Source organism: Tachysurus vachellii, chromosome 3 (assembly GCF_030014155.1).
Source record: "Tachysurus vachellii isolate PV-2020 chromosome 3, HZAU_Pvac_v1, whole genome shotgun sequence".
Classification (NCBI taxonomy): Eukaryota; Metazoa; Chordata; class Actinopteri; order Siluriformes; family Bagridae; genus Tachysurus; species Tachysurus vachellii.
Genome location: NC_083462.1, coordinates 24,996,503 through 25,019,476, shown reverse-complemented (window position 1 = coordinate 25,019,476; position 22,974 = coordinate 24,996,503). Strand labels below are relative to the sequence as shown.

Sequence of the window (22,974 nt, the reverse complement as noted above, 5' to 3'; positions counted from 1 at the left end):
ACATATTAAACCTGACAAATAAAACACAAAAATAACACAATGATTGCTATGTAAAATCATTTGAGTAGCAAATAAAAACATATATTTATCTGGTGCAAGTAAATGTTTGTTTATTTGTGTGGTGATGCAAAAAAAACAACCGTTTGTTTAATCCATATAAAACGTCATAATGTTATAGCTAACATATCAATGTGATTGAAATGACAATGTAATGAAAACAAATTTTCAACTTGATATTCTCATTAGACTGTTTGAGCAAACTATTAAAGGGTTAAAAGAGTTCTGGACTTCCAATGACATTTAAAAACTAATTTCCATTCTTTTTAGCATGCAGGATTTGCACTGAAGCAGTCCCCATTCCAACCCATTATTTGCTTTGGCAAAAGAAAAATGCAGCTAACCTTTGAGGGCACAGTGGAGTGTGGAGTGTGTGGGTAGAGGTGAAAAAGACTAAATCTTGTGATTCACATTGCACCCATGTGCTGAGGTGTGGAAATGTTCAGCTGACCAATGCAGGTGGTCTAGTGAATGGATGACACTGAAGCAACGCATGCTTTACTGCCAAGCCATGAACTGTGTGCTTTTGAGTGTGTTGAAAGGTGTAGGCAAACAGTGTGTCACCAGGAAAAAGAGAGAAGGTGGAGCATTTGCACTAAGTAAAGAAATGTTCATGTGTAAATATGATCATATTTTGTTGTGTGGTGGTTCCTGTGTGACATATGGATTAAAAGCAAGAGGATTCTACTGGTATAACTCAATTTAAACTGGAACAAAGAGACAACCGAGTGAAGATAAAGGAAGATCAGGTGCAGCATCTGTATCAGTTGGATAATTGATTACCACCCAGCTCCTGTTAAACATTTGTGGATTGTCATTTATATATTTCCTTGGACTTACAAGGCAAACAAGATTTTTCATTGTGCTCATATCTTGATTTTATGTGACTTTGTCTTTCTGAATGTTCTGGAATTAGAATATAAAGGTGACAACAAGAAAAGAAAGATTTGGAGAACAGTTTTGGTGAAAAAACACATGTATTGTAACAAAGCTTGATAAAAGACGTTGTACACATTTTTAGAAGTCCAGTAAGGATTTATTTTGCATTCAAAAAATTAAGTTCTGGATTCCAGTTCTAGCCTGAATGGACATGAATCAATGCAAGTACAAAAATGAAAAGGAACTATTCTTCCTAGTGGAATGTTGATATTTGCATCCAAACTGTAAAATACTTGCCTGAAAAAATGGATAATCATCCTGCTAATTCATTCTTTACCAACTTCACTAACTTTTTCAACCATGTAGAGAAAACTGAAGACACACCGGTTCTTTCATCTTTTCGTCATCTGTCTGAGAAAAATACTGAACTTCAGAACATCAGCGTCCAAAAACCTCACACTATTAGATTTGATGATGATTCACCTGTTGAACAAGATCTCAAAGCAATGATGGTTTCTAATCAAATTAATAGCAGGACGACATCAGAAATAAAAGTCTTGATAGAGACAGATGTTTTACCTAGAGATGAAGGCAACAACCATAAAAATCTGGATGAGACATTATCTCTTGAGCAAATAATGGATAATAATGTTGAAACTCACATTAATACAAGCATGGACAGAGATGAAATAAAAATTCAAGAAACACCAAGTCATACTGGAAAGGAATTCATGGTCATGGACCTGCCAGTCAGTATGGATCAAGGAAAGTCATGGAATAATTCATCCTTGACATGCCAAGGTAACAAAAAATTGACAGATGGTCAACCTGACCTGCTGTCTGAAGCGTTTGTCCAGGAATATAATGATGCTTGTCTGAGTAACACAGCATCAGCAGAAAGCCAGATAAGTGGAGATCCCTCAGAAAGTATCACGGAACAGATTATAGAGGGATTACCAGACAAAGTTATGAGAGATGGCAACACATCCAAAATCACCAAAGAAGAGGTGTTATCTACTGCGGAGTATGAGGGGAAATATCAAGAATGGACAAATGAAGTTGAACATATGCAGACCTCAGGAACTCAGAAACCATCATGTAAGACTGAAAATGAGGAACTTTGTCCAGACAGTACATTTAAGACAAGTTCCACATACATCAACAATCCAATCTCGGCTGTAGCATTCTCAGATCAGGCAGATGGCACCGTGTCTACTTTTAAATGTAACTTGGTTAAACCTGATGGAGACTTTGGTACAAAGGGCAAACAGACTGACACAGGCAATAATAAGATTCTGCCAAAAGAGGAATTCAGGAGCTTCTTAATTCTGGACACATATAATGGATGTCATGTGGCATCAGATCCTGTTCAGAAACTAAAGACACATTCACAATCCTGTTCAGAAACTGGAGACACATTCCTGAATATCGAGTCTGATCAAGTGTTATTAAAATTGGAACCAACATCTCCAGACAGTCTCAGTGAAATACAAAAGGGGAGAGAAATAGAATATGTACAAGAATCAAGCAAAGTAGAAATAAAACAGAGTGGTGGACAAGATAGATGGACAATAATGACAGATGAGAGTGATAACCTGGTACAAATAGAGGGAGAAGACAAAGAGAGAAATTCAGAGTCCTCGGGTAATCCCACTCCTACTTGGAACCAAGAAGAGCCACTAAACAATAAAAATGCTTCTAGGCAAGCCAAAATAGTTACCTTCTCTCCAGGCCTAAAGTTGGAGAAACCTCCTCAACTACCCTCCATATTTAGTGGACTGAAAGGGTTAAAAAAAGATGTGCAGGACCAGCAGAAAAAAACATTAACCCTCGAACAACCTATGATGAAACGAGTCTCTGTTAAACGGGCACTTTTCTCTGAGAGACCCTCCAAAAGTGAGACTAAAGGGAGCATCCTTGAGCAGCTCTCACAACTCCTGAGTTTTGATGCTGGCAAAGTGGGAGCAAAAAAAACACAGGAACCCACAGCAAGTCCTCCACTCTCACCTAGTAGTGAGGTCCTAGAAGAAGAAATGTCTCCAGTAGAGGAAAGTGTAGAGGGTCCTGATGTTGTTTCATCAGAGGAAAATAGCAAATTAACAAATACAGAGACAACCCTCAATGCTTTTAAAGCTTTCTTTAGCCCTAAACCAGCTAAGAGAAACACCTCAGACCATATTGACCTGGATGCTGTAAAGAGGGCATTTAATCCAGAAACAATCCGAGCTATCTTTGACAGAAACTCCAGCAAGCCTCCAGACAACAAAAACATTTCTGAGAACAAAGTAGGCACTTAGAAATGACTTTATTATAAGCAAAAGCATATTCCAAATTATAGAACGATGATTTTGTTTCTTACTGAAAATATTCTGATAACCATTTTATTATATAGACAACTTACTCTTATTCTGTTTGTTTGTGTTTGGCTTTCAACTGTTCATGAGAATAAAAAGCATTGTTTCAATAAATGAATACAAGTTAAATGAAATTAATTGGATTTATTTTAATTTATTTTTTAATTAATGGAGCCTACATGAAACACGCAGTGTCAAGGTTTATCGTGTTGTAAACACCATAAAACGTGTGAATGCCATTTAAACTCATTTACATTTTTACAAACTCTTATCTTTACATTATATTTGTACAATATTGTAGGAAGTGATTACTTGAAAAGTTGTACTAAAAAATTCAACTGATTTGTCTTCTCCTCCAGTCTCCTGAGAATGAGGAGAGGACACCAGGGCGCCTGCAGGCTGTCTGGCCTCCTCCAAAGTCCAAAGATGAGGAGGAAAAAATTGGGTTAAAATACACAGAGGCTGGTAAGTGGTTGCCATGTACGCATGCATATGGACATGTAAGAAAGGTAAAGCAAATGTTTGTCCAGAGTGAAATATTTGCTTTTTATGGAAGGGTACAACACTCTACAAACAAATGCTAATACATCTCCACCCTCACTGATTCTTCAGTGGGTTAGATCATTTTTTTGCTCAATTATTTCATTTGTGGTTCCATATTCAAACTCTGGTTTGCTCCCAAGTAAACAAACTATGTTAAAATACACTCTTGTACAGCGAAAACAGGTAAACTTTGTGTATTTTATTATTCCATCATCACGTGCTACTATTGTTGACATTCTCTGTGTAGTCTACCTGACAAATATCCTGTAATCCAGCAAGGTGCAGAGTCTACAGACACACCCTAGTACACACTGTAAGAATAGTCATATATCAGACATGACTAAGCCATTTATTTAAGGTGGGGTTTATGCCTGAACACCTTTAGTGATAAAGGCAATAAAATATCTGCTCAGTGGAGCAAGATCTCTGCGATTTCCTCAATCTCTACAAACAGAAGAACTACCAATATCAAACCAATATAAATAAGAGAACATCTATACATGACTAGTTCCTCTCTGACACTAGCATTCAGATGTTCTAGCCTCAGTAATGCATGTACATGTCCTTATGGTTCTTTCCTACATGACAAAGCATGCCAGTTGTTGTGTTCCCTCTGCCCATGGGAACCTAGAAGAGCAACTAAACACTTAAATGTTTCCAGTTTTCTAGGATGTTCTAGCCTCGGTAGTGCATGTACATGTGTTTAATGGGTGTGGCTTTGGAAAGAGCATTGAAAAGAAGGGATGTACTTGTTTACTTTGGTTTTATAACAGCCTATGTCATCCAAATATAGCCTTTGCTATATCTTTATATTTTTTACTATTTCACATTTCACCCTTATAGCTGTACTGCCATCTTGTGAAATGGTCACTGTCTTAGTTGCACCTATTTTAAGCTATACTGATTGGATTTGCCTATTCAGCCACAAGAGCAGTAGTGAGGTCAGGCACTGATGTTGGGCAAAAGGGTGGAATTGGTATTCCAGTTTATCCAAAAGTTGTCCAGTAGGGTTGAGGTCAGGGTTGAGGACAGTTCTTCCAGTCCGACCTTGGCCAACCATACAGAGACACTTTCAGAGCTTTACCCCAGAGACAATACAATTGACGTTGACAGAGATTCTGGAAAGCTTTCAGATAACTGTACATTTTGTCCATTGATAAGATAGTATGCACTTAGAAATAAGTGCATACTATATAGACAATAACAATTACAATAAGAAATAGCACGTTCGCCTCACACCTCCAGGGTCGGGGTTCGATTCCCGCCTCCACCTTGTGTGTGTGGAGTTTGCATGTTCTCCCCGTGCCTCGGGGGTTTCCTCCGGGTACTCCGGTTTCCTCCCACGGTCCAAAGACATGCATGGTAGGTTGATTGGCATCTCTGGAAAATTGTCCCTAGTGTGTGAGTGTGTGATTGCGTGAGTGAATGAGTGTGTGTGTGTGTGCCCTGCGATGGGTTGGCACTCCGTCCAGGGTGTATCCTGCCTTGATGCCCGATGACGCCTGAGATAGGCACAGGCTCCCCGTGACCCGAGGTAGTTCGGATAAGCGGTAGAAGATGAATGAATGAATGAATGAATGAATGGTTACTTATAGAAAATACCTAGCTGCTGAATTTTACATTTACTCTTAATGGAATCCTTGCCCCCAGAGAAAAAGAATCAAAAGTGTTTACAGGTTTTCAATGTAACATTTTAATCCATTTTATTGTAAGGACAATTATTCTTATTCAAAGTTTTCTAGCAAGGCTGAGTGCCAGCCACTCAACTTCTTCCAGTTCAACCTCGATGAACCATATCTTTCCAGTCCTAGTGAAGAGAAATTGTAATATCACAGCACTCAAAAAACATTTTGTACACAGACAGATCATATATCGATATTATAATACAAACAGGCAGGTGACAAAATAAAAGAAAAATGCAAGTAAGGTCTTGGGACAGCAACAGAACTTCCCTGTGCACTTGCATAGAGGTGGCAGTGGTCCAGTAGTTAAACATATTGTCTGTTGATTGTACGGTTGTTAGTTCAAAACCAGGGACTGCAAAATCTCCGCTTTTAGGCCATTAAGCAAGACCTGTATCCATTGCCTGGTAAGACCAACTGTAAGTTGCTTTGTATAAAAATGCCTTCAAGTGTATAGCTGAAAGTTTGGAACTTTACTGATGAGATGAACACAATTCTTCAATATCAGAGAGGGTCGAGGAGTGTTGTCTAACATGTTAAACCAAATTCTCCCACTGGTGTTCAATAGAGAGCTGGTGACTGAGAAGGACAAAGTATATGATTTGCATGCTCGTCAGTCCATCCAATGCACCATCAAGCCCTGTAGATTGTCATCTTGGAAGAGGCCACTCCCATCAGGATAGAAATGTTCATCATTGGATATTAATTTACATTTACATTTACATCATTTAGCAGACACTCTTACCAGAGTGACTTACAACTGAGCAACTGAGGGTTAAGGGCCTTGCTCAGGGGCCCAGCAGTGGCAGCTTGGTGGACCTGGGGTTTGAACCCATGACCTTCCGATCAGTAGCCCAACACCTTAACCACTGAGCTACCACATCCCCAATTTATTTGTCTTCTTAATTTTGATCTTTTTTTTGATTCAAACTTTTGTTGTGAACTACAGTGGTGTGAAAAAGTATTTGCACCTTTCCTATTTTTTTTTTTTTTTGCACGTATATATGTGTATATACATAAACAGTATATACACTATGTATATAACTTACAGCTCTGCACAGAGCAGGCATATGTCTGACTGCATGATATGTTTTGGATAATTTGTATGTCAGTATATTGTATTTTGCTTGCAGAGCATCAGGCAGCTCTTCTACATCTAAAAAGAGAGTGCAAAGAAGAGCAGGAGGCATTAGAGGCAAGTTACAAACAAGGCATGCTCTTAAACCAGTCATTTAATGTTCCTAAAAGGTATTTGAGTGTGAGAGAGGAGCATAGCTGTGTTTCTCTGTCATTATCAAAGGATTTATGAAACTTATCCCTGGCTCCCTAATATGATCCTACACAGGCAGACTTTAAGCTCCAGCTCTACCACCTCAGAGATGAGAATGAAGAAACTGTGTCCAGACTGCAAGCAGTAATTGCGGATCTGAAAAGCGCTGCCAACTGCTCACACAGGGAGCTCAGAGATGCAGCTGTGTCAACCGAAGACTACTTCACACCTCGAATTTTTCGAACTGTGTGTATTCAGACAGACCGAGAGACTTTTATTAAGCCTGTCAAGGCACCAGAGATAAGCAAAGACCTTTGCCCTCAAACAAATGTGCCTAAAAAACTAGATCTTGCATCAATTGCTAGTAATCTTTCAAGTAAACCGGAGCATGCAGCGCCTCAATTACTGCCATTGCCAACACCACTACCACTGTCTGTTCAGTCAGGACTTGATAGTGTAACAACTTCAAATCCCCTTTCACTGCCTGGTCCTTCTGAGAGTTATTCAAAACCTGCTCAGACAGACAAGTGCCCACCACTCAGACAAGTTAGTTGTCTACCCCCTCCACCACCACCTCCACCTATAATCTTAGCTGGTCTTGCTCCTCCACCACCCCTACTAGGCCCTGTGCCTACTCCTCCCTCTGGAAGTGGATTGTTCTCTCGAGCTGAGGAGAGACTGCAACGAAAGCCAAGAGTGGAACCTGTCTGTCCAATGAAACCACTCTACTGGACACGGATACAGATTCAAGACAGCAGGTATTACTTGAGCAGTCCTATCACAAACAGACACATGAGAACATTTTTTCACTTACTAAAGGAGTTTTACTTGGAATTCATGATGGAATGCAAATACTCTGATATAGGGAACACTACACAAAGGTTTTTTTCCTTTACTCAGTGAACAACATCTATATTGCATTATTGAAATGCTGATTTCTTTTTGTTAGAATGTGTTTACAATTTCATAATTTTCCATTGCAGAAATACTGAGATATTGCAGTCATCTTTCATCACTTTTTTCAAAGAAAGATATATTAATGTGTAAAAAACAGGAAAAAAGATCGTTTCAGGACTTCCTGATCAGACATCGGGACAGTATAATTTTAACCACAGCAGCCTGAGGTCTGTCTATGGGGCCAGCAAACCTTAGAGGACCTCTAGCGGTGGTGTGGATTTCTGTGGGATCCTGTTTCCAGGGTCTCACACTGCTGCAGCACTGTTATTTGACTCTTCTTAAAAGCCTTCCTCCCTTACTGAGCAACCAGCAAGCCAAAGCTAAACCCAGTCAAGCTTAGCCTTGCAGCGCCTTGCTGGCTCTCTAATTGTTTTTATGGGAGCAAAAGTTTAGCAAAGCAGAGCACTCGTATTTGACCTCCTACTGATTTTATGTGCTTTAAACATGGTTACCCAGAAACAGTAATAGTGTGTTTCCATTAGTTTTAAATTTGCTTTGTATTTGGTAGCCTGCCTGCCTGCTGTCTTTGAAGTGTGAAAAGTGAGTCTTGCTAGCCTTTTGCAATGAGAAGAAAAACCCTAAATTACTCAGGATTATTATAAAACAGTGGGAGGAAATACTGGCGTATAGAGACCAAAGCTTGGTGGTGTCTGGATGTCTGTCTTCATCTCTGTCTCTTCTCTTAGAAATGATACTTTGTGGAGCATGCTGAAGGAGCCGGGCATAATAAATACTAATGAGTTTGCTGAGTTGTTTGCAAAAATGGCTTCACCCGCCAAAAGGAAACCTCTATCTGAAGCCTACGACAACACAGCCAAAGCCAAGAAGGTATAAAATCCTCACTAGTCATCAGGATAACGGTGATTGATTGGCACTTTATATGGCTGAATAACATGTACATCATAATCAATAAGCAGTTTTTATACAGACCTCTGTAATTTAGACAAGTCTCATAAACATCATTTTATGTTTTTCACAACCTTATTTAGCAACATGAGCTACAAAAATAAAGCATTGTGCTGAAAAAAAGCCTTTATCAAGCTAGTTAAGGGCTACAAAAAGGAAATAAAATTCACCTATCTAGTTCATATAAGGATTTTTATAGTGGACTATAAGGACTTTTATATTGTAGCTAAGTTCATCAACAACCTCACTAACATTAAGATAACTATTATATTGTATAAACTGTGTTTGTTAACAAGAGACCTCCCTCTAAAAGTCCTGTCGAAGGGGTTTTAGCTATTAAAGCTTCCAGTGAGTAAGCTGAGTGTAAATAATGTGCATTTCTTATTTGAACCAAGTGCAGACATCTTGTGTCTTATTTTTAAGTTTATGTATAGTAGTTTTTGTATATATAAGATTTTTACATTATCCTTACATCATTTTCAGAACTGCATGTTTTACCTACTGTCTCTACTTTGGTTTAGATGGTCTTTACAGAAAACACTCAACAGTCTTTGCTTTTATTTTAGGTACATAGTAATAGAATGGTCTCACTGTTTTGATGTTAATCAGATTATAATAGTTAAATTACGAGATGTTTCCTACTTCAGGCAGAATAAAACTGACTAAGAGACATTTTCTCTTAATAACTGGTGGAAATTGCAAACTGGCACATGTAATTATGTTGGGATAAATACTAGCAGATTCTTGCCACATCCTTTAAGAGTTTATTAAAGATAATTACAGTACTGTTACTCTTGGCCACACTGGTAACATTTTCTGTTATTAGTAACCCCCAGTCTTTCCTAAGAACCAAAAAGGTTATTTTCATTCAACTTTAAGACAAATGATAAATGAAGTGTCTTTTGACCTTTCTGTCCATTCAGATCATTAAGGTGTTGGACAGCAAGCGTTCTCAAGCTGTAGGAATCTTAATCTCAAGTCTCCACCTGGAGATGAAGGACATACAGCAGGGTGAGATGTATTTCACACACAGCTGAACACAACAGGCAAAAGCAACACATCTCTCAACACATTGTTCAGACTTCTATTGTAATCAAGTACACAGCCAGATACATCAATTCTACATTTTGCAATAATAAGTAAATGGCATGGGATTCATTTTGGGTCTGAATAGAGAGTGAAAGCCAAGTCAACCAATTGATTTTAGACAGCATCCAGTAGAAAACAAGAGTTTGGTTTTAAAGGCCTTTCTGCTTAGTTGAACTGCCTTGTCTGAGTAATAGCACTGAAATGAATTATTTGGAAAGTGTTACATATCCACATGGCCTTACGTGTTAGATTCATCAACAAAAAAATGAATACTGCCTGAATCGAGACCTCTCACTGGTATAGATCGATTAGCCAAGATTCCACATTTTTTTCATAAGATCGGTAACACATGGTTACTTATGCAATTTCTCCCAATACTCAACTATAATTCTTCTGAAATATGAGGTCTGTTCATGCATCATTTTCAATAACATTGTATTGTTATAAGCAACAATAAAAGGAAATTAGTAGAATCAGTTTGCTTGCTTTACAATAACGACAAGTACCAGCAAAGTAAGTTACACCAACAGAAACTGTCACAAGATTGTTGTTAATTAGTGCTCATTCGATCAATCAATGAACTGATTCATTTGACAGAAAGCTGTGACTCAGCTATTATTTTACCCAGAGGAAGTCCATTCCACCACCTGGATGCCACTACAGAGTTTTGCATATAAAAAAACAAGCAGAGTCATCCTATTTGCCTAGGCTTTATTGCCCATTATTAATTGTCCAAATAGGTAAAATTAAACAGAACTAAATGAAAGGAGTCTAATAATACAACAGACCTAATTAAACATATCTTTGTAGACTTATTTAATCTTTCTTACAGTCGAGCTGTGGGAGAACATGAAAAAAAAACTTAGGCAGCTGCTTTCTGGCTCAGCTGCAGGGGTCTAAAGACCTGCCAAAAGCAAATTGCAATCTCAAGATGAGAAGATACTTAATATGTACTTGAGTGGTCTTTGTGTGCAGAATGGTTAGATGTTCCCGATACTATTAGGGAGAAACATTTATGACCATGTCAGTTTAGCTATGTGAGGAGAGAACTGTAGTTAGTTGCCCAACATTTCTAGGTTATGCAATCCTAGGTTATGCAATCCAACACTTTGGATTGGTATAAAAGGAGAATTAAAAAAGAGAAAGTGGACTTAGCCCTGAGCCTTGTGGGACACCGGGTGAGTGTTTGCATGGGCAGATGTGGATCCCATCCATGCCAACTTATATGGCCATCCCTTTAGGCATGAAGCAAACCACCACCATCACTATTTACAGGAAGCATATAATCTTGAGGATGTACAGGAGAGTCTTGCGATTGACCATGTACATGTGAAGTACAGATGATACTGTAGTTTGTTTGGTACAGCTACATGAAGCTTTTCTGTAGCAGATTAAATATGTGCTGCTGTGAAGACAGATGGGTTAGGATATTGTAGGTTTGGAATAAGGATTAAGACAACTAGAAAAACTAAAGACACATTTATTTACTGAGGTAGAGGTGTGCATTAATTTTTTTTTTTTAGATTTCAATAAGTTGCTTAGAAAGTACTGTAGACACACAAACAATATTAATTAATATTGGTCAAACTTTCTGCAGGAGCAGGCAGAATTGGTCATGAGTGTCTTGATAGCAGTCTGTACATGAGCAGATGTTATGGTGTCATTTATGAAATGTTGGAGGTGGTGTCTTGCAGGATGGTCTAGACTCTAGAGCATTCTGGAAGGATGGCATCCTGCAGGCAGGTGTTACATTTGCTAGACAAGAGAAGATGCAGGATTGAAAATGGATAAAAAGGCATTAAGATAACAAGGTATAGGAAATTGTGCAGTGGCAGTGTAGGAACATGGGAAAGGAAAGATGGGCAGATTAAGTTGGCAGATCATCACAATAACAACGATGGCAAGAGGCTATTGCATAAAAGGTCACAAGCTCTATAATGAAAGGGTGGCTCATGAACAAAACTCTGCCTTATTGTACAGTTTCTCCTATGCTGGAGTCTACAAAGATTATCTCTATTATTCGCAAGTGTTTTAAGTATTGCCTTGTCTTTATGTATACAGCAGTAGCCTCAAAATCAATATTTAGTTAATTTCTGCATACTAATAGTCATTTCTTTGCTATAGCATTGACTTGATTGACTGCTAAGGGATTTTTCCAATGCCTTTCATCATCTTTATTTAGTTAGCTAGGTTGTGCAATTGAGTACCCAAATTTTCAACTCTGCTCTTAATCATGATCGTTAGCAGCTGACTTGGAATCAAAAAGTCAGTTTATTTTTTTAGCAATATGCTAAATTGGCCAGCACTTCTTTTTTTTTTTTTCATTTTTCATGCTTCCTCTACACTCATTTTCCACTTTTTCACTTTCTCCACAATATACATGCTTTCACATACACAGGAAACTGATAATTGAGATTTATTCAAAAACTTGATGGAATAAAACCAATCACAAGTATGGTCTCTATGGTCACAAGTATATGCCACTCCACAAATCCCTAAGATTTCCTCATACATCATCAAACAGCATCAACTGTTAAAACATTATCCTACATTTCTAAATAGGACCTAAACTAAATACATTCACTACATCTCACACTCCTATTTCTTAAGGTGCACGGGAGGTCATGCATGGCTCATCTGCAGTACAAAAATTATAGAAAGAATTTCACACTGCAAAATACCAGACACATTTCCATGAGCCTCAGACCTCACACAATGACACACATCTTTTAAACATGTTGACATTCCAGTGAAAAACCCCAGACATACCTGAATTCAAAACAAACAAGATTCACCAAACTATACTAACCATACAACTCTCTCCTTTACAAATCATCTTCCCCATCCAGCTTGTTGTTTTCTTTCTCCATGTTTCTTTCCTTTTTCCCTGCATTACAGTAGTTTGCATTATATTTCAAACAATTTCAGTTTAGACCGCCCCCTAGCTGCCAAAGCATGTTCTAACAGTCAAGCTGTTATAAGTCAAGTCAAGAGTCAAGAAGCTTTTATTGTCATTTCAACCATATATAGCTGTTGCAGTACATAGTGAAATGAGACAACGTTTCTCCAGGATCAAGGTGCTACATAGAAACAAAGACAGGGCTAAAGACTTGTAAGTAGTCTTAGCCACATAAAGTGTAACTGTGCAACCTGGTGCAAACAGTGCAGGACAAGACAAACAAGACAGACAAGACAGTGCAGGACAAAAGACAGTGCAGGACAAAAGACAGTGCAGGACCAGACAGTGCAGGACAAGACAGTGCAGGACAATGACAGTGCAGACACAAGTTACAAGACAATACAAAAAGTACAAAAAATGCAGTACACAAAAGACAATAAATAGTAAACAGTCACAGAAACAGCGCCGACCGACCAGTGTTAATACTGTATGTGTTAATATAGTATGTGCGAAATGGCTGAGATATTGTACAGTATGTGCAAAAACGGCTGAAATGTTGGGACAGTTTGTGCAAAAAACAGCAGACAAGGTGTGCAAAACAGCATGTAAACAGTTTGCTGGATTGTAAGCAGCATGTAAACAGTATGTTGTGTCAGTGTGTGTGTTTTGTGAGGGTCTATGCAGTCCATACAGATGATGTGTGTGTATGTTGTGCTCAGTACAGTACATTTCAGTTGTTGAGAAGTCTGATGGCTTGTGGGAAGAAACTGTTACACAGTCTGGTCGTGAGGGCCCGAATGCTTCGGTACCTTTTTCCAGATGGCAGGAGGGTGAAGAGTGTGTGTGAGGGGTGTGTGTGGTCATCCACAATGCTGTTGGCTTTGCGGATGCAGCGTGTGGTGTAAGTGACTGTGATAGAGGGAAGAGAGACCCCAATGATCTTCTCCGCTGTCCTCACAATCCGCTGCAGGGTCTTGCGTTCTGGGATGGTGCAGTTCCCGAACCAGACAGTGATGCAGCTGCTCAGGATGCTCTCAATGGTCCCTCTGTAGAACATGGTCAGGATGGGGGGAGGGAGATGTGCCTTCCTCAGCCTTCGTAGGAAGTAGAGACGCTGCTGGGCTTTCCTGGTGATGGCGCTGGTGTGGAGTGACCAGGTGAGGTTCTCCGCTAGATGAACACCAAGAAATTTGGTGCTCTTGACGATCTCCACAGATGATCCGTCGATGTTCAGCGGAGAGTAGTCACTCCGTGCTCTCCTGAAGTCCACAACCATCTCTTTAGTTTTATCCACATTCAGAGAAAGGTTGTTGGCTCTACACCAGGCAGTTAGTTGTTGCACCTCCTCCCTGTATGCTGACTCGTCGTTCTTGTTGATGAGACCCACCACGATGTACGAAGTGCATTCGTACATAAGTGTATAAGTAGAGAGGTTATAAGCAGGAATGTTATTTAATGCAACTGTAGTTCTTGTACCAGCAGCAAGATTTAAAAGAGAAGAATTATTAAAAAATGCTAAATTTAAGACACGTTTAAAGCCTAGTGCAAACATTTGTCTAAAATATACAGTATATAGACTCACTTCTAGAAGGTCCAGCCTGTGTCTGTGCTCCAAAACATGGGTTTATAGTTGGGGGTATACACCACAAACCAATCTTAATAGTCTTCACTCTGTCATAGAACTGACATTTAAACATTTTGCTTGGAGGATATTAGCAAAATGAGCTAATCTAGAAAATAATATGAATATTTTTCCCTCTCATAGCTATTTTGATGATGGACAACTCTGTGGTTGACCTGGATGCTATTGAAGCCCTGTATGAAACTGTAAGTGTTATTTCCACAGTTCATGTTTGTATATTAATTACGTGTAAGGAGACCTCAATAAACTGTGCTATGCTGTTGAAGTGTTTACACTGGCACCTTATGTATTAAACGCAAATTGAAAATTGATAACTAGGCCTAGGACTTCGAAAATTAAATTTAAACCCCAGATTTAGCTGCTCAGCCAAGACAATTTATTTGGGGTCTGAAGTTTGCTTCTTTGAATTTGACTGGAGCTCCAAGAGTAATGTCACTAACAAGTAATGTGAGCAGCAAGTAATATAAATGTTAAATATACAATATAAACTCAAGCTGAATTGTTCAGTCATCCAATATAGACTTGCTTATGTGGTTTCTGACACTTTATGACACAATGTTATCTATAAGACATGCAAAAAAGGTCAATTACTTTTAAACTAAGGGGATACTGTGTCCCAGAGCACATGTTATACCAAACCATCAAGGTCTGTAGTATGCTTTATCGTAAAAGTAGGATCTAGCATATCATGTAATCCATGTTGTTTTATTTTTAAAATTTTAATTTTTCACATGGTTAACATATATAAGAGGTCTGATGAAAAGACACACACACACTTGAGTTTTGAATGTTCTGTTTTGAGGTGATTTTATAATGTTTATTTTTCTTAACTGTATTTCTGTGTATTTTTCTGGTCATCAGAGAGCTCAGCCTGAAGAGTTGGAGAAAATAAGAAAACACTACGAAACCTCAGATGAAGAGCATGTCAGACTGCTGGACAAGCCTGAACAGTGAGTTACTAGCGAGATTAGTAACATATCCACTCTTGACATAAAACAGAAACATCATGTCATTGATTATGAAACTACACGAACAGTTGCTACATGATCATTGTTCCATTCCACAGCCATTCATATTGGTACCAGAGGGACAGTTATCATGCCAAGTCCTTTTGTTTGAAATGATCCATTCTGTTTTCAATACTGTTTTCAATCAATATTAAATGTTCAGCTACACAGCCAAATATTTAGTGCTTATTCTGTGGGATGAAGCTGTGAAATTCAATACAACATTATTATATTGTGTTTTAATTCTTCCAGGTTCCTCTATGAGCTTTCTCTGGTTCCCCAGTTCTCTCTAAGAGCACCGTGTATTATTCTCCAGTCAACATTCACTGATGCTGTTGCATCTATCCAGCGCAAAGCAAACACAGTTCTCCATGTGTGCAAGGTACAATGCAGCTTTCAGTGATATTATTGATAACAATTACAAGATATATCTTTGCATATCTCTATATTTAAGTGACAACTTTATGATCTATACTTTAAGTTAGTTTTAGAGAGTATCCAGATGTTGGGGGCACAGAGGGAGTGGATATGAATATTAATAGTCATGTATTAACCCGTAACAGGGACTACTGGAGAGAGACAGTGTGAGAGATGTGCTGGGGCTCGTACTTGCCTGTGGGAACTACATGAATGGTGGGAGCAGACACCGAGGCCAGGCAGACGGCTTTGGTCTCGACATTCTCCCCAAGCTCAAAGACGTTAAGAGCAGGGTAGGCTTTTCCAATAATATGATCTAAATATAACGATCAATGCATTCCCACTTCAAATTCCCAAATATTTTGGGATGTACATGTGCCCTAAAATTTAGAAAAAACACACACAAGGTCAATTACTAAACCGTTTCTTATCAAGAACATTTGATCCACCAACATGTGATCCATACCTTGAGCCCAACTTTCATTTACACCTCAAACTACGCATTAGAGAGATGTACAAAACTCTAAAAGGCTTAAAAAACGAATGTCTACAGACCTGGCTATTTATCAGTGCATAATAAAACACAATGTCTACAAATTCAGGACTGCTACTCTCTCAAAGAGTGGGCATGTGTCATCTATTAGAAAAACACTGAACAAGAACAGTGTTATTAAAAGGACACCACAAAGAAACCACACCTGTCCAAAACAACAGTGTGGCATGTTTCATGTTTGCCCAAAACCACCTGGATGTTCCACAGCTCTTCTGGGAAAATATTCTGTGGGCAAATGAGACAAACGTTGACCTTTCTAGTAAAAATGCACAACGCTGTGTTGAGGTTCATCATGTTTTTAAGCTGCTTTGCTATTTTAGAGCTTGGATGCCTTGTAGTCATGAAGGGAACAATGAATTCAAAACAATATCAAGATCTTTTTCAGGAAAATGTCAGTGTAGTAGTCCATAACCTCAAGCTTAAGAGAGAATGTGTGATGCATCCAATCAGACAATGGCTCAAAACACACACTGGAATCACCTAGAAAATGACTGAAAAAGCCAAGTCACAGGCCTGCATTTAAGCCAACTGAGATCCTGTGGCATGATCTGAAGAGTTGTTCATTCAAGATATCCCAAAAATAGTGATGAGTTAAAAAAATTTTGCTGGGAGAAATGTTCCAAAGTTTATCCTTATTATTATGCCAGTTTAATATGCAGACAAAGGAAAGTGGCAGTGATTGACCTTGAAAAAGGTACATCTACAAGTTACTAAATTCATGTAAAGGGATCACTTAATTTGTCCAGCATGCACTGTGAATGATTACAGAATGTGCTCAATAAATACTTAAACTCACTACTGTTTGTGTTTTATTATATTTTAATATATAATAATATTTTTTGTATTATTATATATAATAATATATAATTATATATATAATATTTTTTTGTAATATTTTTTACAAAAAACCTCCACAGGATAACAACACAAGTCTGATGGATTACATAGTGTCTTACTATCTACACAATCTTGATGAGGTAAACATTTTTTTCTTTTTCTTAAAGTTTATAAAAAAAGTTTTTACATGAAATGCATCTACAATATTTTGCTGTAATCTTTCACGCTATGTAGAATGCTGGGACAGAAAACTGTGCGTTTCCATTGCCTGAGCCTCAGGATGTCTTCCTTGCTTCCCAAGTTAAGTTTGAGGATTTATCCAAAGAGCTCCGAAAGCTGGGCGAAGACCTTGAAGGTGAGAGCCAAGCCCTTACAAAATGTTTTTATGTTTTTTTTTTCTGTTGTATGCTTTGGTTGTTTTGGTAAACAATTCTAGCGATTGTCATGAGATCCACTAATCACTGTACTTAAAATATGCAATCAAGATTGTTAGTACAGTATGCCTGTAATCAATCAGCTTTCGTCCTGTTTTTGCATTGTCTCAGTTGTGTTTTGGGGTTTCAGTGCTCTGAAGGCTTTGTTTCATGGTCAGAATTTCACAGTGATCTACATTTCAAAAACTGGGAAAGTTACAGCCCTGTGCCTTTGCTTTAATCGGAATAGACTGAAAGCCATTTTACTTCATCAAGTTTGGCTCTCAGCCATTGCCCACAGTCACTACAGAGCCATGTTAGGATTAAAGCAAGTTATGAGCCATGTTAAGACTGAAGGCTTACTTAAATACGAATTGCCAAGTATATTATTTTTCTTTTATTCTTTAACTTCCACATTATTGTAGTTTACACAGTGCATTACACATGTGTGTGTTCGTGTGTTTGTTAGTGTGTGTGTGTGTGTGTGTGTGTGTGTGTGTGTGTGTGTTGATGATGATGTATGCATGTTAGACAAAGTGGAGTCTTTGTGATTTTACCATGGCGCCTTTTAGATATGTCTTTAATCCTGCCCATCTGATGCTTTCTGCTATTGTATGATTTCAAGGCTTTGTTGCGTATGTCGTTGTTGAGGGTCACATGCATGCAGTGCTGCTGTTCTTATGTAATCTGAGGGAAGAGCAGCTTATCTTCCCGCCGGCCGCTCTCTATCTCTGCACAGATGCACCGCAGTTCTCCTGTTACACTGTATCAGCTTCAGTTCAGTGTGGCCGTGCAGATTTGTGTCAGAGATTCTTTTCTTTAGCTCTCAACAAGCCCTCCTTATCGGGCGACTGAGAGACTGCCAAATCTGGCCCATCACGTTCTCCCTTTTGTCTCACTGTTTGAACCTCCCTCATGCCTGCAATGAACCATGTGTTTTTTTGCTTTATATCATTTTTTTGTTTTGTTTTTCAATGGCATGTTTAGTTAGTTTGCCCCGATCACATAGTTTACGCTTGCTCTCTTTTTGACCGCATTTATCTCCTGTGGTATTTGGTGGTATGGGGAACTTCTGAAATTGAAATGATTCACTCTGGGAATTTTATTGTTGTGTCCAGAGCATTTAGCAAATTTGCATTCAGTCTCATGCATTATGTACTTACTACACAAACTCAGGACACATTTGAAAAAGAAATATTTGTCACACAGTGATACGACACTGTTTACATTCTGGAAGTTTGCTTAAGTAATCTTCCTTTGTGTCCTGGGGGTTTTATTGCATAACCAGTCACCCCACAGTTTACACAAATGCTGAATGAAAACAGTGGCATGTGTAGTCTTATCAGAGACAGATGCAGATGGACTGAATCCAGCAGGCCTGGGCTCCCATCGCTCTCTATTATGACTGGGATAGCAGTCTGGCCCCTCTGATCCTTGGATTGGACTGAACTGACGATGAACAAACGGCGCAGCCTGGTGCCATAGGGGGGAGTGGCAGGTATCTGCTGCCGCCATCAACAGTGCCAGAGAACAGGCTCTGAACTGCTGACTCCACCACAGGTGCAGCTTCTTCCCCTGGCTTATTCGAAAAAGGTTAAATTGCCTTTCTCATGCTTAGAGAATACCATAAGCTATGAAGTGCAGTGATGTTGAAATGTTGACAGCTAGCTCTTAGAGCATTTAAAAGTAAATAATATTTGATTCGTCTTCAGTAACTGATTTATCTTGGTTAGAATAGCAGTGTTTCTGGATCTCTGGAAGACATATGTCAGTCCATCTCTGGGCACCATGAAAACGTCCACATGATCATTTTTTACCTAGAGGTAATTTAATGTTTTTTGGAGGTGAGAGAATACTGGAGAAGCCAGAGGAAATCAACACATACATGTGGAGAACATGCACAGAGACTCCACACAGACAGACAGAGCACAGGAGCTAACTGGGGACTCTTTCGTTTACTGTTTCTATGGCAGCAACGCTACCCACTGACCACTATGCCACCCATTAAATAATAATGATTAACAATAATAGCCAAAAAAACATATTGGTTGGTTTATATTAACAACCATTACAGTGTTGCAGATAGTCAAAAAAATGGTAAAACAGTAAGTATAAGGTAAGATTACATATTTATCATATTTGATTCACAGTCTAAGTATAAATAAGTTCTTTTTTTGAATGATGTTGTTTCATAAAGGTTGTGAGAAGGATGTCCAAAGTGTGTGGTTAACATCCCCTCAAGAATACATCTATCCCTTCAAGGAGAAAATGGAAACCTTTATCCTCAGTGGTAAGCCATGTATTAAAGTATCAAAAGTATCTCTCCTCTTAGGTCTGGTTGACAGAAGATTCTTTCTCATGACCCGAAAAGTGGTTTTTCGGTAGTCCTTTGAGACACTGTGAAGGTATTTTCAACTCTGAGGATATACACTGTACATATATGCTATCTCTCTTTCCTGTTGTTTGTTTATTTGTATGATTGTTTGTTTTTAGAATTTCAACTAATCAAAAATGGAAATGGTTCATTTGAGAAGTATTTTGGCTTGAGCTAGCTAAGCCACTCCTGATTGAGCTTAGGTGCATCCTGTTTGCCTTGATTCTTCGTGGCACATCTTGAGTCCACATTGGGGAAATCGTGGCACTTTACTGGAGTCCACATGGGGGAAATCCAGTTGATTCAACATAATTTAGAATTGCACACACTTATATGTACATACAATCTCACAATTTAGAGTGTATATCAGACCAAAACCATGAAATCCAACAAACTCTCCAAAGACCAAACTGTAATCAAATTGTGTTGAGACATAGGAGCCAGGAGTACAGAGGGCTCCGTCGTTGTGAAATGGATGAAGTTTTGAACTACAGGACTTTTCCAATAACCAGCCTCCCAGCTAAAATCCAGAACCGGGCCGAAAGACTGGTGGTCGGAGTGGTGACCAAGAATCCACTGGCCTTTAACAGAGTCTAAGAGATGTGACAGCCTGCCCTAAGGCTAACCATCTCAGAAATACTTCATCAATCAGGCCCAAGATAACCTGCTCCAGAGTGCACACAACCTCAATCTGGGGTGAAGTTTAATCATTCGTCACAACAACAACCTGAAACATACAGCCAAGACAATGCTGGAGTGGCTTTAGGAGAAAATGCTGAATGTCCATGAGTGTCTAAGCCAAAACCCTATAGAACATCTCTGGAGATGCCCAAAGATGACAGTTGGAATGGGAAAGATTGGCCAAATTCAGTGTAAAGCATGAAGCATTTAGACTCATACAAGAAGACGCAGAGAGTAATTGTTGCCAAACGTGCTTCCACAAAGATCTGAATAAAAGATCTATATATGTTTCTCTATGAGAGAGTTACATTTTTAATATAAATGTGCAGAAATGTCTAAAAACTTTTTTGTTTGTCCATTATAGGTTATTGGTTGTATAATAAAGTATACAACAAAAGACAGCATTTTAATTATTTCCAAGACTACGTTATATTACATACTGTAGTGAAGTTTAACAAGACTCAGCAGTACAGACTGAAATGCTCACAACAATTACTCCATTATCTGTGCTGCACAGTAAAATCTCATTCAGTTGCCCTGGAGAATATCTGTGATTGGCCTTTTTGGGGACCTGATAACTGTCTGTGGTCTTCACTACCTGAGTGAGATAGCTAGCTGTCGGGTTCAGAAGGCAGACAGACAGATAGGGATCAGGGAGGCTTTGGCAATGAACAAGACTTTCAAGTGCTTCTTATTTGTTCAGCCTCTTTTCTGAAAGCTGAGTAAAGCCTGAACAAGGAAGAACTTATATATCTGAGTAAATGGAACAAATACAGTGTTACTAAAGACAAGTGATTACTAATTTTAAATACATCAGTGAATGAAGTTAAAGTCTAAAACTCATGTGCTTCTCTAAATGGAAATATACTTTTGTGTTTGCAGCCCAAAACGAAAAAATAGCAACTGAACATCATCTTATATCTGCCCAAAAATGGTATGACATTATTTTCATTCTTGTTACTCTTGAATAGTTTTTGAAATATACTGGTCATTTAGTTGTTCTAGTAAAGCCACTAATTTTCTAATAACATATTAGAACGAGTGCATTATTTTAAAGCTGGGATTTACTTTGCAGCCAATATATTGAACTACTGATATTATATCATGAAGTATGTCATTATATATATGTCTCTGTGTAATCTGAGCATCAGCCTTGCTACTTACAGTCTAACTCATTTCTTTCTGACTTCTTCTTTTAGCTTCCGTGACCTGGTGCAGTACTTTGGGATGAAGCCTCGTTCTGGCGAGCAAGATGTTCTACCAGGACATGTTTTTATGCTTTGGTTTGAATTCTGCAATGACTTTAAGACCAGATGGAAGAAAGAGAACAAGGCTATTTCCAATGAAAGGTGAAAAGCAGTGTTGTCCTATAGCTGACTAGAGCTTCAATGTTGGTTTAAAATTGGATTAAAATTCCAATTTATTAACTGCACTGATTTTTGTCTTGTAGCTGATTGAGAAAATGTGTGGTTATTGGGAGACTGTGTAGGCTTCATTTTTTAGCCAAGCTTTTTCTCTTCACTCCAGACTTAAAGAAGCTCAGCAGTTGGTGCGCAATCTCACAGCAGACAAAAAAGTGGAGACCAGGCAGGTCCATGCAAATGGCCTGGTAAGAGTCCAACTTTGTTCTAAACATTCATACAGTCATAAAATCATATTTTTTTTAACAATGAAGACATGATAAACACTGTAGGGAACAGAATAACCATCTTATATATTAATGTAAGGCAATCGCTGAATGTCCCAGTTGTGAAATATACTGTTTGTGGAAGCAGATTTCCAAAACCACAACTGAGCATATTGTTATGTGGTACAATGGTCCATCTCTCCTGTTTCTATAAGCAATATTTTAAAGTTACTTTGGGGTCATTTTCCAGATCACAACTGATAGACTGTCAGATAGGATCATCATATGTTACATGTCAGGTGTAATTATAAATATTGTGTCCTGTTTAAAAATATTGACTTTTCAGAAGACAAAAACAAAATGCTAATTCTTTTTCTCTTGACAGAAGGAAAGGCTGCGTCTAAAAGAAGCAAGCCTATCCAGCACCTGAGACACAACAGACCCTCCACTATGATAGTTATAATTCATATGATTTATAAACTCAAGTGTGTGTTTTTTTACTTAATTTTAAATTTGTATCTGCATCTGCATGTAACTTTGGCCTGTTTCTTCATAAGAATGAGTTGCGTCTCCTTGAGAGAAACCTGACTCAAGAGGAGAAAAAGGAAATATATATATATGTTATTGAGAGAGAGAGAGAGAGAGAGAGAGAGAGAGAGAGAGAGAGAGAGAGAGAGAGAGAAAGAGATTGTTACAAGAAGACATTCAGTATGAACTTATGCATAAAACTGCAGTAACCAAGACTGGGAACCAAGCCAAGTGGACTTGGTTATATTAAATATGGATA

The 22,974-nt window shown here is 38.4% G+C and overlaps 1 protein-coding gene across 3 annotated transcripts; it reads left to right on the top strand.

The window, feature by feature from the left end:
• Positions 1-705: 705 nt before the first annotated feature.
• Positions 706-22,877, top strand: fmn1 (formin 1). Of its 3 annotated transcripts, XM_060866422.1 has the most exons (17): positions 708-3,221; positions 3,650-3,755; positions 6,649-6,714; positions 6,865-7,543; positions 8,429-8,570; positions 9,572-9,659; positions 14,402-14,463; positions 15,140-15,228; positions 15,538-15,667; positions 15,849-15,995; positions 17,173-17,232; positions 17,327-17,447; positions 19,703-19,795; positions 21,443-21,494; positions 21,760-21,909; positions 22,088-22,169; positions 22,573-22,877. In XM_060866422.1, the coding sequence occupies exons 1-17, from the start codon at positions 1,242-1,244 to the stop codon at positions 22,615-22,617; spliced, it is 4,092 nt and encodes a 1,363-aa protein (XP_060722405.1). In that variant the 5' UTR covers positions 708-1,241; the 3' UTR covers positions 22,618-22,877. The 3 variants fall into 3 exon arrangements, with proteins under 3 accessions (XP_060722406.1, XP_060722407.1, XP_060722405.1); XM_060866423.1 differs by lacking the exons at positions 19,703-19,795; positions 21,443-21,494; positions 21,760-21,909; positions 22,088-22,169; positions 22,573-22,877 and adding an exon at positions 18,843-19,063 and having other exon boundaries at positions 706-3,221; XM_060866424.1 differs by lacking the exons at positions 19,703-19,795; positions 21,443-21,494; positions 21,760-21,909; positions 22,088-22,169; positions 22,573-22,877 and adding an exon at positions 18,037-19,063 and having other exon boundaries at positions 706-3,221.
• Positions 22,878-22,974: the final 97 nt, after the last annotated feature.